This window comes from Echinococcus granulosus (genome assembly GCF_000524195.1).
Source record: "Echinococcus granulosus chromosome Unknown EG_S00004, whole genome shotgun sequence".
NCBI lineage: Eukaryota > Metazoa > Platyhelminthes > Cestoda > Cyclophyllidea > Taeniidae > Echinococcus > Echinococcus granulosus.
In genome coordinates, this window is record NW_020170384.1 from 1,895,730 (window position 1) to 1,910,514 (window position 14,785).

At 41.4% G+C, this 14,785-nt stretch overlaps 2 protein-coding genes across 2 annotated transcripts; one reads left to right on the plus strand and one right to left on the minus strand. All coding sequences in view use genetic code 11, as the record gives it.

The window, feature by feature from the left end:
- Positions 1-151: 151 nt before the first annotated feature.
- Positions 152-4,112, plus strand: EGR_01178 (Thioredoxin domain-containing protein; the record flags this gene model as incomplete). Its single annotated transcript, XM_024490427.1, has 10 exons — positions 152-285; positions 324-522; positions 556-774; positions 1,107-1,349; positions 1,391-1,715; positions 1,748-2,169; positions 2,243-2,291; positions 2,367-2,634; positions 2,940-3,020; positions 3,686-4,112. 10 exons carry the CDS (start codon positions 152-154, stop codon positions 4,110-4,112), a joined length of 2,367 nt encoding a protein of 788 aa, XP_024355246.1.
- A 370-nt stretch (positions 4,113-4,482) lies between these two features.
- Positions 4,483-14,372, minus strand: EGR_01179 (Ferric-chelate reductase; the record flags this gene model as incomplete). Its single annotated transcript, XM_024490428.1, has 7 exons — positions 4,483-4,575; positions 4,654-4,751; positions 6,648-6,906; positions 7,366-7,702; positions 10,859-11,100; positions 11,581-11,700; positions 14,145-14,372. 7 exons carry the CDS (start codon positions 14,370-14,372, stop codon positions 4,483-4,485), a joined length of 1,377 nt encoding a protein of 458 aa, XP_024355247.1.
- Between the last annotated feature and the right edge of the window lie 413 nt (positions 14,373-14,785).

Below are 14,785 nucleotides of genomic sequence, written 5' to 3' on the forward strand. Positions count from 1 at the left end.
TGAACTTAATTTTTGTTACTTGGACAGAATTGTTCAAGTGTAAGTAGACTAGATTGTTTTGCTCAAGTTTTATCGTGCTCTGCGTGTGGCGCGTCGTAGAGTCTGTGATGCGGTTCTTCCATCGCTTCCGTTGTCATATGTTACGTGCATAATGTTTATTAGTGGATTCACTTACCTACATGGCTTGATTGGTCGTTCAAGACAGATGCTGTTTTTCTTTTTTAAGAGAATGGATATTGTGACCTTCTTTAGTGTTGCCATTTTTCTCTGGACCTCCTATACTCCGTAAGCTTTCTTACAAAAAACATTTTCACATCTTCTAGGAAGTTGTCTATATCCCTAAACCTCCCACAAGCAGGAATCCATATATTTAATAGGTCCCTTGTTTTTGACAATATTTCCCAAAGCGTGGGCCATTATTTGAAGGGTAATCACTTGTCCTACCTCTATGCTCCGTGGGATGCGGAATCCTTAAGGCATACGGACGACGTGGAACTATTTATGGGTTCATACTTTGGCCATGTAAATCTGTTAATTTACTGAATTCGTTTGTAGCTACCCGTTACTGCTTTTAGCTGTTGGAGAGCACCCTGTGCATCTGCATACTCATGCTATAGCTTCCCCAGACTAGTTTGGTCACATGGTTACGGTGCAAGCAGCCCGGGGTCATTCGAAAGATTTCCAAAAATGTTGCAAAAAGCAAAGCGCATCTACAGTCCTCTCATTCAGGCCAACACTTGCAGAGAATTGAGGGACCTTGTTTCTTCTTACGAGGTATGCTTCCTTTTAGCGTTTGAGTAAGCGTAGCATACTATTTTGAAACAACAAACTTTCTTATTCACTAGTTTCTGATTGTTGGAAGAATAGATGCTTCTCCACGTCCTTCGGTTACATTTCTGCAGTTTCATGAACTTGCTACTCGCGTTATGTCGGGGCGTGACACCATTGTGCTCTCCCGTTTCGCATTTTCAATAAGCAAAGATTTTGCCTTTGTCATTATGTCGATGAAATCTGATGCATGCTCTTTAAATACTACTGTACCCATAAACATTATTTTCCGATCTGGAAAATCGGTAATATTCCTCTTAGCATTTCACATTTCTTAGGCCACACCCATTTTGAACTATTCCTACTTGGAAACATGGCCCGTCAAAGAACTGACCATGAAAATCTACGAAGAGCTGCGGGAGATTATTGCAAATTTTAATGAATCCAACCTTCTTCTTCTTCCTCATCTTTCGACCGCCTTTCCCACCTCAAATAACATAAGCGATCACAGCCCTCTTATTTTTCTCTTTACCGATTCTCACCGCGAACCTGACTCCTCTTACGATCAAGATGTTTATATGGTTCGTTTTGCTTTAATATACTCGAGCTTAGGTGCTTTTAGTTTAAATCACTCCAATTGGAATATACTATTTGCAGAGAGAGGGGTGATGACTCCACGCGATTCAAGGCGTTCGTTCCCAGTGTTTTTGATCAGCAGCATAATCTCTACAGAAAACTGTTATCTGGTCAAAGTGAACATTGCAGGATGACAGTTGTTTGTCCTATTTGGTGGCGAAAGGTTCATACGTTTTCCAGTCGCTCCTACAACGATTCTTGGACGTCTTGTGGTCTTGATAAATCGACTTTGCCGCTTTCTACCAATCAATCATTCATTTCTGTGTCTCAGTTGATATCTTCCAGCCTTCATATGAGTCCTTTACGAGATGGTATGAATGTAAATTCCTACTCTCTTTTCTAGATTTTATTAATCTGGCTAGTCATTTGCTGAACAACAAGCTCAATCCCCATGAAACCCCAACCCCATCTAAAAGTATTGACGGTATGCTAGCCGTCAATAGAATCAATCGACTGTGCTGCGAATTTGCGGTCAGGGAGGCGACTGATCAGATTGGTGTTTTTGATACAGCTAAAGTTCGTGCTCGTGCTTTGGCCCTGATCAGGGAGCAAGTAAGACCTCGGTACAGTCCTGTTTGCTCCCGAGCCAAGCCAGTCAACTACACCCATGTCAGAACGCCAAATATTGAGGCTCTGGGCTGCCGTAGATGGGGCAATGGTTCTCTCACTTTTGCCACTGTTTCAATCCACAATCCACCCCCTTGGGTGGAGGTGTTTTTCGGCAGCAAATCGAACTTACCGAAGATCGCAATTGTGGATTCTAAGGTTTGTCCCTGAGCTCATGGTAACGATTCCATTGCTTCCACTGTTAATCACAGAATCTGTCCCTCTTTTCAAGGCTGAGATAGTGTACATTATGAGGGATAGTCTCTCTTACGAAAACGTAGGTGAGTTACTAGTCCTCATACCAGTTTCATCCCATGGCCTAAATAATAACGTTGGCTTATCCTGTTACATTATAGCCACCTTCATTTCCCATTTCCACAACGGCACTCTTCAGCGACACCTCTTTTCCGATGAAAGAGTAACGAGTAGGCGATGGGTCAATTTTCTGCACCGAGCTCACAGTGCTGCTCAGCTGGAGTCGCTAATTGGTCTGGAGTCCAAGGACGTGGTTGTGCTCTTCTTTGGTCGCCATTGTGGTTACACAACTCACGGGCGGGGCGCCCTTTACGAGTTTCAGTCGGCGGCCAAACACTTTGCACATCACGAGTCTCTTCTTTTCGTAGTGTAAATTTTTGCTAATGACTGTTGGAATCTGTTTTTCCCTGGTGTTTTAGTCATACCGAAGGCGACATTCTTAACCCAGGATTTCACGCGTAATAATCAGACACATAAGTCTCTTTTTTGTACCTGATTCATGAAATTGGGGTGCGCGATTCAGACTGGAACAAGATCAGTTCTTTAGCATCGTCTTTATTTAACTTAAACCCACTTAGGAATATGGATATTGGCATAGTGCATAATAGATCGGTGTGATCACCCCACTACGTAATCTTGATTTGTTACGTTTTAGTATTCATTGCGTATTTCAGCGTTGATGTCGATACTGTGCAACTTCCGTGGCCTTTGACAGTGGAGTACGTTCCTGTCATTATTCTCTTTCCGAGTCATCGGTGAGTACATTCACTCATCCTACTACTAGACAGATTCACCCTCCATTACACAGCATCCCATTCTATTGGCAGTTGGTACTTTTCTGATTTCGTTCTCTTCAAACAGTTGAGCTCCGTTCACCATCCATTAGTCCTGGGTCGTTTCTTCCGTGTAATTGCCAAGTTCGTATTCAATTTTCGGCGATCATTACCAGTTTTACTAAGCTAATAACTGACCTTTTTCTACTAAAATGGAGCGCAACTTAATGCGGTGCTGCTGTAAGCACGGTGGGGTACAATTGGTTTACTCAATCACTCTGCAACTAGCTTTTATTGCAAGTTACTGACACCATATGTCTCAAACATACCATCCAAAAGATTTTTTGATTATGCGATTGATTGGTGACTAAATTCCATCGCCTTCGTTTGTAAAATAATGTACTTTCAGAGCGTTAGCTCTGGCAATACTTATTTAGACCAACTGTAACCTAGTACACAAAAATTCCTCTGAACAGTGAAATGCGTCCTTGTGGGATCGTGGATCATGCGGTCATGACAGGAACTGAGTGGGTTTTCCGCTCGTGCCTACTGAACCCCTTCGTAGTCTATTTCATTCTTAAAATGAAGAATTGTAAGAATTTGATAAGCTATAATAGTCCTTACTTGTGTTTTGTTCTTTTTTTCAGAAAGTCCAATTCCATAGTCTTCCCAAGAGCACTCCTCTCTTCACCCGACCTCTATTCCAACCTTGTAAACTTTTTGAACAAACGTATTAATAGTACTACCAATTCCACCGCCACCGAGGACTCATTCCATTTGGTAGAGCACCTCAACGTCCACCTAACTCGGATTTCCTCGGCTGAGGGGATGCTAGGCGGTCTTCTTCAACGTCTAGTAATTGGGCTGGAGGAGCTTAACGCCGCGATACGCAAACACGCCTTTCAGTACATTCTAGCCACTGAATCAGGTCGGCTGACTCTTCACCGGCTGCTTTTTACCCGGGATCGACTCTCCTTTCAGTGGCGTCGCTTTGTTGCTGCGCGGGATCGATTGGTGAAGGAGCGAAGCATTGCAAGGACAGCGCGAGCCCACCTTCTTGTGGGTCACATTTAGAGGACCACAATGTGATATGCTTCTCCTGAAATCGCGGCTACTTCAATCCTTTCAGTAACGTGAAATAAACACCTTTGTACTATTGGAGAAGCACCTTGATTTCGCCTAGCGCTGTTTGAATACGCATATGGCGGAAGAATGAACAAATAACAGAAGACTAGCCGCATTCACGTTCGATAAAAGAGCGCAGTGAAAGGAGACAAGGAGAGCAACTCCAAAAGTAGAGAATAATAGTCGACGTGCGTGACAAAATAACTATGATGTGCGTGTGCTGACATGAGACATCGTTATTCATGCAGGTGAGGCCAGTATATGAGATAGGGAAGGAGGGTGAGGTTGAAGGCCCGTGTTTCCAACGTATACTCAATGCTCAGTTGACGGCAATAATGATGATCAGAATCACGGCCACGATAGCTGCCACTGTGGCGTGAAGGCTGATTATGAAGTACTTGAAGATGCGACCCTTGAAGACAAAAAGTGGTGATAGGGTGGAAGTTAAGCTTAAAACATTTATGGCTTGGCGAACAGTTGGATGACTCACAGAAGGTTCTGGTTCCACGGGTCGAGGAATGGGAACGCCACCCACGCGAACGGCGTTCTGGTATTGCTCGAGTTCATTCCTATATGTTATCTTCTTATCTGTAATGGAGAAGTGTCTCGATGATATTCCTTCATGACCCGATAAACTAGCCACAAGGTTATATCACCTGACAAGTACCGTGAGAAGTTGGTGAGGAGAGACTACCAATTAATTTCTTATAGGTGTTAGTAGCGCTGCCCAAATTATAAGATGGAATGTCCTCGAAGCGTGATCTTATGAAATGCAAAATGTCATCGCAAATTGGCTTAATCCATTGTCAAGAAGCGAGAATGCAGTAGGTGAAATAGGAGATTAAGTCGTGCAGACATCATTGATTTCGCAAGAGATTCGGCTCGATTCCGCATGCGATTTGGCACTCCAGAGGTCTTTTGTGAGAGTCACTATTCAGACTACAGCTATTGTGATGGGGTAGAGATTCAGTAAGGCATGAGAATGCTTTTCTAAAAAAGTAGCGTGCCGATCTACGTAACAAGTCCGCCACCAACGACCCATGTATGCGACCCCAATTCCCCCTTAGCTTGACATCCTAATTTTTTCAGATGTTTTACTTATTAGTGGCAACTGGTTCCACCAAAGGGGACATCAGGCAAGTTTAAAATAGAGGGTTATTTTTGGTACAAGGCTAATTGCAATTTTTGTTTTTAAATGGCAATTAAATTGGTAAAAAAAGCAGCAATTCATGCCAGTAAAACATCTGGACATCGGAGGGACTCAATGAGGCGGGAAGTCCGTCAGCACAGGAAGTAATATTGAGGTGAAGCGAGGAGTAGGTCAGGTTACGTGTGTGCATGTGTGTATGAAGGCACACAAAAACGCCTACGTGAGTTCGTGTGCATGAAAGGTGAATCATTCTTCCATGTGAGTTGACAGTGCTGCAGAATTACGCCTGGAAACGGCTTGAAAATTCAGACTGATCAAAGGTCCACAAGAGGCAACAGCACTCGTTAATTGTGAGGCATCGTTACCACTTTAGTAACAAACAAAAGGGATGTGACAAAACCAATCGTGTGATTAGCCGTAATGGAGATTAAACAGGTATCTAGATAGCACCTTCAAATAAAAGTTCAGAACTTGTCACCAAGATCCTGTAACTTAAGAATGCTACGCCCACGTGCAATTTGTGATATGCTTGTCCATGAGGGAATTCCGTGAAGAAACCTATTTCCGTTGCAGAGGAATCCGATTCAGTTATGCAATTATAAACATTATATTAATTATAGCCGTGGTGAAATCTCATCCTTTGGCTGTTAGTGAGTTGAAATGGGTGCTTGTAATGTATCAGATTCATGGTAAAAAGAACACCCGAAATTTCGATTAACCCTACGAGACACGCAAGTCTAGGGATGGGATGGAAGGAATACCTTCACTGATGGCTGCAGAGACGAGGATCGTATTACCGTTTCAAACACGCTATAACATGGGTTGCAAAAAAGAGATCAAGAAATATGCTTGCCGCATAAGGCTCACATCGAGCCGGACATTTACGTGAGATAAGTCTTATTCTTTGGCATGAGATTGACTTAAACAACAGTAAGCCATATTTATGACCAAGGAAATAAACTCCTAGCACCGCTTTTAACTTCTTGAAGTACAAATGGAAGTGACGATCGTCACTTATTACAAACATGGTTTCGGGGATGGTGCTTTAGAAACTGGGGTCGTCTTCTATACTCAAACGGATCAGATGAAATGAAGTGTGCATTGTTTGAATTAAAGCCAGTTGCGATAATCAAATGTGGATAACTAGTCTAATTTTGATCTTCCGGCTCTAAGGGGTATATCCAAGTGCCCAATTACGGGATTATTCGTGGGAAGCGAGAGTCACAATGCTGATTTATACACATCGAACTCAAACTCTTACCATCATAACAGCAGATTTTTAGGAGAGCGAGTAGAAAAACACGAACACTTCCAGAATTAAGCAGTGAACTCACGCTTATTACGTCGATAGTGGATGCAGCCATGGATCTCTAGAGTGAGTTCTACACAGAACTGGAAGATGACGAAAAAGATAAGGATCCAAAGAGGATAGTTCAGACTGCGTAACTGCACACCAGCTGCGGGCATTCGCAGACCCAGCATGATGGTCGGGATGGAGAGGACGTGGGCTAATGTGCCAATGATAAAGTGCGTCCAGTTGAAGTAGGGTCGGTTCTTGTGCATCGGGTGTGGGCGGCAGAAGGTGATGATGGGCTGGATAGTAATTATGAAAGCACCTTGCTTATAAACGGAAGTGTTTAACCGATTTAAATGCGCAATAATTATTTACAAGGAAGAGGTGACGAGGAAAAAAGTGCTACTGACCTCCCAGTCCACCTATATGCCTAAATAATAAGGTTAATTTCAGACTTGTGTGCTTTCAAGATAATGAAAATCAAATCAGAAGTACTCACAAGTTTCAATTTTGAGCGCTTCAGATAAATAAATAACACAAATGAGTTACACAGATGTGCTGATGATTAAAAAGTCAAAATGGAATAACAAAGCGTGTTCACAACGACTCACACTGATGACCGCCTATTGCCCCAATGTAGTGAAACGCTTCTACCGAATCAAAGCCTGGTTGGATTTGTGACTTAAGAAATCACCACAGATCTTAAAACGGCCATAGATATGATAGAGGAGGGCAAATCAGAGCCAATAGCAACTCACATTGATAATAGCCAAGCATAGAACAATGAGTCCGAGGATAGGATGAATATAGTCCGGATAGATTTTGAGCGCTGAGTAGCCCTGGCAGAATACGAAGGCAAGAATGACAGCAAGGCATGTGAGGCCCACACATATGCCCATGAGAATGCGGTGGATTTGGAACCACACCCTCTCACCCAGCAGGCCGGCATTGGGCCACATATCCTTGTAATAGCGCGAGATGATTACACCTACAGAGGAGCAGAAGACCCAGGCCAGCACCATCATCGCGCCGTGCGCTTTCACCACTCCAGGAGAATGGTATACCAAGTAGCTGATGGTCAGATCGTAGAGTGGTCTGTAAAGCGAATTCGAATCCACCCATTCCAGTCAGTATTCCAGTTGCGGACTTTAACGTACTATTTCAAGGCTAATCTTTGAGTGGTTCGTTCAAGGACTTATTCTTGTATCCCCGAGTTTGGAATGGGAAAAGTAAAGAAACTTTGAAATCAATATAAACCATTCTTGTCAATTAGCCTTGAGGGACACGTAGTGATTGGTAGCATTGGACTTAAACAAATATTCAATAAACGGAATAGTTCTGGCCTAGGTAGGGGGCGGAATAGACCACTGTCGAGATGATTAGATAGTCGACTAGCTAGGTTCTGTAGGGATCTCAGAAGAATGTCGATTCTATCCATTTCATCGCGCTAAGTCGTCACAATCCGAGCCCCAATTAATGACGACAACACGCATTCTATATGCATGAAATGCAGAAGTTTGAACTGGGGGGATCAAAACAAACGCTGCTAATACCACGATCTAGTTTGAGACTGAAGATAAAATGGAAACGCATGCAGTCTTCTAATGATAAAAGAATTGGACGACTTGTAATTCTAAACTGATTGATGCATGAGAAAGTATTGCAGAACTTAAATTAGTTTTTGCTAAAAAAATTAAAGATTACAAAAATGGCAAATGAAGGCTATAAATCATGTTAGGATGATGCAAATCAAGTTCTACGCTTCTTTGGGTCATTCCAAAGTGCAAAAAACCAATGAAGAGCAGCAGAAATAAGGCAAAAAATTAATGAACAGGTTGTGATAAGGTTTTCCAAACAATGACTTTTTTTGATTATCCGCAATAGAGAAAAACGCAGTCAAGCATCCGATGCCATACGGAAGAGCATTCGCAAGAGACCTTTCAAGCAAAAGGAGACGTAGTGGCATTTACTAACCAAAAAAAATGAGCGTATCCTAAAACACTCATGCTATTTACGGTCAGAAAAAAAACTAGGATCCTTCATAACTGAGCAAAGAATTTAATTTTGGAATAATGATTAGTCGGTAACTGTGAGGCGACGTCAAACATAAATACAGAAGCAGAAAAAGACAACACTGTCGGACGTACCAAGGAGTTGGTACACTCACAAATCTCTGGCTCTCAAGAAATATAGCAGTCTGTAGACAATTTTTAAGCTGCTCCTTTTCAAGTGGAGCAAAAAACGGATGTGCCTCACCAACCCAACAGAGAACACTAACCAATACGCAAAGTACAGAACTGGGGATGAAATTTAAAACCTCAAAAAAGAACAGAAAAAGTTCATTAAAAGAGAGGAGGGCTAGGTATACATAACAGAATAACAAATTCTCACACAATGAAATTGTTGGTTTCTGTAAGATCGTGTAATGACGTAAGAATGAGGCCCAGGCAACGACATTAGCACAAACTGGTGGAATAACATTTCGGTAAAGAGGCTTCACCAGAAAACATTCCGGCAAATGCCACGCAAATTCAACGGTCATGTAACGACAGTGAGAAAAAATCACCTGGCCTTCCCTAGAACATTGTGAACTCGAAGTGAGGGGTAGGTAGGCTACTGCGCAGTCGCAGTCAGGTGACAGACATGCTAGGAGTTCAACTATGCATTAGAAGAAGTAAGAAGTTTGTTAAGACCTTCCTGCGACACTGAAGCTTTTGGGATGTTATAGGCGCCAAGGAAACAATACAGGGTGATTTCGTTAGGCACCTTAAAGGCAATGTAAGGGGAAGGAAGGTATGCAGTTAATTTAGAATCTTTTCTTATTGTTGTTACCTCAGAGGAAGGGGGAGGTAAAGGCCCCTAAACTTCGTTCAGGCAGCTTATCTAATGAAGCAACCACCTGAATTAGATTCGAACTAGACTTTATAGAGCTCAACGCCAGAGGACCATGATCAAATGCGTCAAATTCGTCACAGACTCGGGTTACTTGACGAAAATGAGCTTTTAAAATTTATTTTAGCAAGTTAAATTGACCTATTACTTATTGCAGGAGTTGAAGAGTCCAGACCAAATAAAGTTCGCTGACCAGAAGACGAAAAAAGGTGCGTGAGTTTGTGTGGGAGACCGAATAATCAGTATTTCCTGCGCTATTGTGGTTGATTTCACTTAAAAAGCATCAATTTGTGTGTAGAAAAAAAACTTGTTCGAGTACTGAAAACAATCTTCACCACACTGCTGGGATAGTAAATTGCAAGGATGATGATATTGGGGAAAAAGACACTTTACTACAGCGATTTCGATTTAAATGTATCCGTGTCGGTAAACTCGGAATCGTTTGAAATTCACCCGCTTATGTTAATTAGATGCACATGAATAGATGTGAGCCGTCCCACCACAATCGACACCACGTAGAACGTCTTGGAAGGTACTCATTAAATGGAGCACAACTTTATCTTACGAACCAAAAAATTCAAAGTTATATGAGCTATGCCATCGGGAGGATAAACCCCAAGGCTATGAGTTGTGTAAGATAGAATGCGATAATTGTGTCGAAGTTTACCACGGTTTCAAGTGTACCAGTATGCTGAAATCTCAGCAAATCATACATTTGCTAACACAATGAGGCATAAACATTTCTGTTAACATAGGCTCGCTTGCAAGTTCCTTGTTGGCTTTTGCGGTAGACAAATGTATATAAGTATAAACTACAAACTTGGTTCAACAATGACGCTGTTACCAAAAAATTGAGTACCAAAAAGACAGCAAAACTATCTAATACCACAGCTGAGTCAAACACAGCTCTCAGCTTCATGCTGCTTAAATTTTGAAGCTGATGTTTAAAAAGACTTGACACTAAGGCTACGCCGAACATCAGATGAGAATTGGCCGTGTCAAAATCACTATACATTTAAATCGACTTACAAAACCAGTTTTGGCAATAATGGCAATATGAAGAGCTGACTGTCTTCTAATAATAGTATCAAAATATGGACAAAGGGGGTTGAACAGAATCCAGCACATTGACCAGACTTAATACAAGTAAACAGGAGGTTTGCGTAAAAGTATGAACATCCCCAACTTTCAAAAGAGCAACATGAAAGTGGTGAAGAAGGAAATTAAATATATTAAATTTTGCAAATAAAACCTATTGATGAATAAAAACCTGTTTCAGTAGTTCCTTAGACCAATTAAATCATGCTAATACCTTTCAGCCATTAGCTGAAAGAGTAGCTGGGCTAGTGATGCACTTACGAAGTTATGATAGCACTGGTATTGGATGTGGCCTCACCACCGGGATAGAGCTGCCCGAAGCTCGTTCTCAGCGGGTCAGACCCACGTTGAATGATGAGATAGTAGGCATTCGGTGGTGCCAGGTCCTTCAGCTGGTTTGCCATTCGTACAGGGGTCACACGACGCCTGAAGCGACATTGCAGGTAGTGCTGTGCATCCACGTAGGAGCTTCCGAGATCGTCTCCCGTAGTGATGAGTAATTTCTGTCAGAAGGAAAGGTGTAGCAGAGCAAAGTTTGTTCAGTGCTCTTCAATCTTCACAGGCTTCAGTCACCGCCTTGACGGCACGGCATCCCATTCATGTTAGTTCTGTACTAACAGCCCACCAGCTCCTCTGTACATTAAGAGTCGATATATTCGACATAGTTAAGGCTCCATAACCTTGTAACGTCTTCAGAGAGGGCTCAGATGCTATAAAACGGTAGTCACAATGACAGAGTTCCATCAAATATCGTAGTTCTGAATCCACCCACTAATAAATAATGAGAGGAGAAGAAAACGGTCAAGCTGGCCGCTTAGTCGAAATGGTCCATACTCCTATTATTTACCCCATTTATAAGAGACACCCACATTTCTTGTACAGTCAATTACTAAGCACAGTCAAGAGGCATTGCCTTAATTAAAAGTACTAACCGCATGAAATAGCCAGAAACATTCGTATATTCAAAGCAAACAGAAGCATACCTCGTCATCAGAAGGATTATAGAGGTGGTTGGATTCACTGGCCTCAGGTCTATACCCTGCCCGAACGACAATTTTGAAGTCAACAGTGTCATAGTAGCAACCAACAAAGCCATCACCGCCCTAAGGAAAAGGGATGCAAATTTAGCTAGTGCTCAGACCAAAAATGAGTCGGTCTTGAAATTAAGTAACGCAGCAGAGTTAAATATAAGCCCAAAGTAAAGAACAATATAGATGAAAGAATAAATCAAAATATGAATGTCTGTGGTTAGTAGCTTGATCTATGCTAAGATGTGCGTTTCAGAAATGAAATGGAAAACTCCTTGATTTTTCAAGGACAAGAACTTGCTTTCAGACAAACATACAAACCAGTCGACGCATTCATCTCTCAAAGATCGTTGGTGTGAACGAAATACTTAGCAAAATAAGAATTTAATGGGCCTAACCTGTAGTTCAAGTAGCTTCTTAAAACATATCACCTCATAAGTCATGCCATTTGCATACCAACATACAGTTGTTAAGACCCAGTGAATTTCTACAAACTACATACGCACTAACAGTCATACATGAGATGTTAAGAGATGAAAAAGCCATCGAAAATGTGTCTCAAAATTTCACATTTTTTTGGATAAACATGCTTCCAAAAGAAGTGAGGGTCTAATGAACGAACATATAGACTAAGACATTTGAAAACAACCAACCTTTTCCGTCATGGTACTTATGAAGCGTTATTTGCAACTGAAGAATTTGTAAACTAGGTAAAGGATGGCTTGCCATGGCATCAGGACTAAAATAGATAAGTGCTTGGTGCTATAGCACAGCTCTATGCAAGCCAGGGAAGGGGAAGAGATTCTAGTTTCCATTTGTAGTGGCATTAACGCTTGCAGTTTCGCACGGAAATTACCACAGCTGGAAAATAAACCTAATAATTATTGTAGGGAGCGCCAAACTCTGCTGACTAAGCGTATCATGCTTATTCCTCACTCGCCTCCCACAGCAAATATTACGCAAGCACATGTACATATTCGCGTGGGCGCTAACCGCCCACCTTGAGGTAATCAATAATAAGCCTGTTTGTGCCTCTTCCGGACACAGTTGCTAGACTATTTGTGAAAGGAAGGAGAGGAACGACCGCTAATTGCAGCCTCCTGATTGGCTATGATAGGGAGAATGCACGCACGTGCGAATACACACGCCCGCTCCCATGCACTGTGCCTATCGATCCATGTGCGGTGCACAGTGCGTGCCAGGTCGGGATTTTGGGATCACGGATGTGGGATGTTGTGGACTTCCCCTTAAATGTCAGCTGCAACCGCCATGTGGTCACACTCCTGGCAAAGCTTAGTAGCTAGAAAAATTTACTTATTCATGCATGGCTGTCAGATAGGATCATTCCTTGTAAAGGTTCAATGCTCACAAAATGTGGTGCCATACTATACCCTATAATGGTACAACAGTTTCAGTGAATGATGTTAACTAAACTACTGACGTCAGCATGAACAGGAAAAATTATGACATTCCTAATGAGGTAAAAGAATGCTTGCAAATTTAGAGCATACGGTACAATCAAATAAACGCCATCGAGCGTTGGTTAGCATCTGTGCTCTTGCGATCCACGAATTCCACCTAAGCACAAATTGGGTTCTAAAATGGGCATGCACGGACACATAAGAGCATAACCAAGAATCGAAAAAGGGAAACGAGATCAAGATAGATAAGACGGGTAAATAATGCACGCGGAGTAAAATATTGAATTTAAATAATTTTAAAGGAATTAAACTACGAACATTCAAAGCAAAAAGTAAAAAAGCGCTGAGGTATCATTACCAAAATGGATACGAAATGAGGAAGTGTTTCGACTATAGTTCAGAGAAATCAAAAATTCCAACTTTTTTGTCAAGAACACAATTCTACACACAACTCAGATGGTAAGTCGAAGAGAATGTTGCAGTCACAAATAACTGCCTCAAAGTGATTCAAGTTAATTCAAAACACACTTTTTTTTACAAAATATTGCATGAGATAATTCAATAATGCCAAAATAGAGGTTCGCCGCAAATAAAAAATTGCCACTAAGGGTACTGGAATCTTGTCGGTAGACTCTAATAACAACAACTTATATAAAATACAAATAGCCACAAAGTCACCAAAAAATCAGCAAGAACTAGAACAGTGCTGAAGAAAAGTCATCACGCAGTACTCACAAAAGAATGGAATGTACAATTAACTAGAAATCATATTTTAAAGTGATTGTCTAAAAAAGTTGGAACCTGAGGGTCAGATTTGAAAATGTACCAAATCAGATATGATCAATGGATGCCTGTTCATAGGTTAGGAATTCTGCCTCCATTGAGCTATCATACACAAGGAAAAAGCCAAGCACTATCTCAGAAAATCTGAAAGAAAGCAGACAAACCACAGTTTTATTAACAAACAAACCTAATAAATTGATGTGAAAATAAACGAGGATGGACCAATTCCTAGTTAAAACAGACAGTTAGTAAAAGTAGGAGATAAAAGGCATTTATCTAAGGACAACTTGCAAAGTAGGGATCTCTTGAGAAGACGAGAGAAATAAATCCACTGCTTGACTTTATGTCACCAAAAAGTTCAAACTCAATGTATTGAACTTCATCCTGTTCGACCAGTCGCCAGGTAGCTCCATATTCACACAGATTATCGGCGCAGATAGGAGGGCGCAAACATCCCTTAGTAACAGTGCATGTGGACAAATCAACATCATTAAAGCTGAGGACAGAAGCTACGAGAAAAAGCAAAACTCCGACTACAATCATTCTCATAAATTATTCTCAGAGGAAGAGCGCACCACAATGCCAACGCCTTTCGAACTGGCGGTGCAAAATTTCACCCAACCGACCCCAGATCTACGCTAGGCTCGTGATATCTGTAAATTAAAACAAATTTCTAGGCCATTCTTTATCGAAAACAAAGGCTTTGTCTGTTGGCTAAAACTATTAAAATCACTTGCAACCACTAGTTGAGTTATAAAGCTGTGATGTGTGGCTGGCAAAATCTTGTGAAAAGAATAAACTTTAGGCAGCCTAGCTATTTTAAATTGGACATTTTTATTTTTTGATATAGATTTTTATAGGCCACCCCTTCATTTACTTTTTTACAAAAGACGACGTCTTGATTTGGCAAATAAGGTGCACACTTTTAAAGTGATGATTTTTCTAATACCGAATCA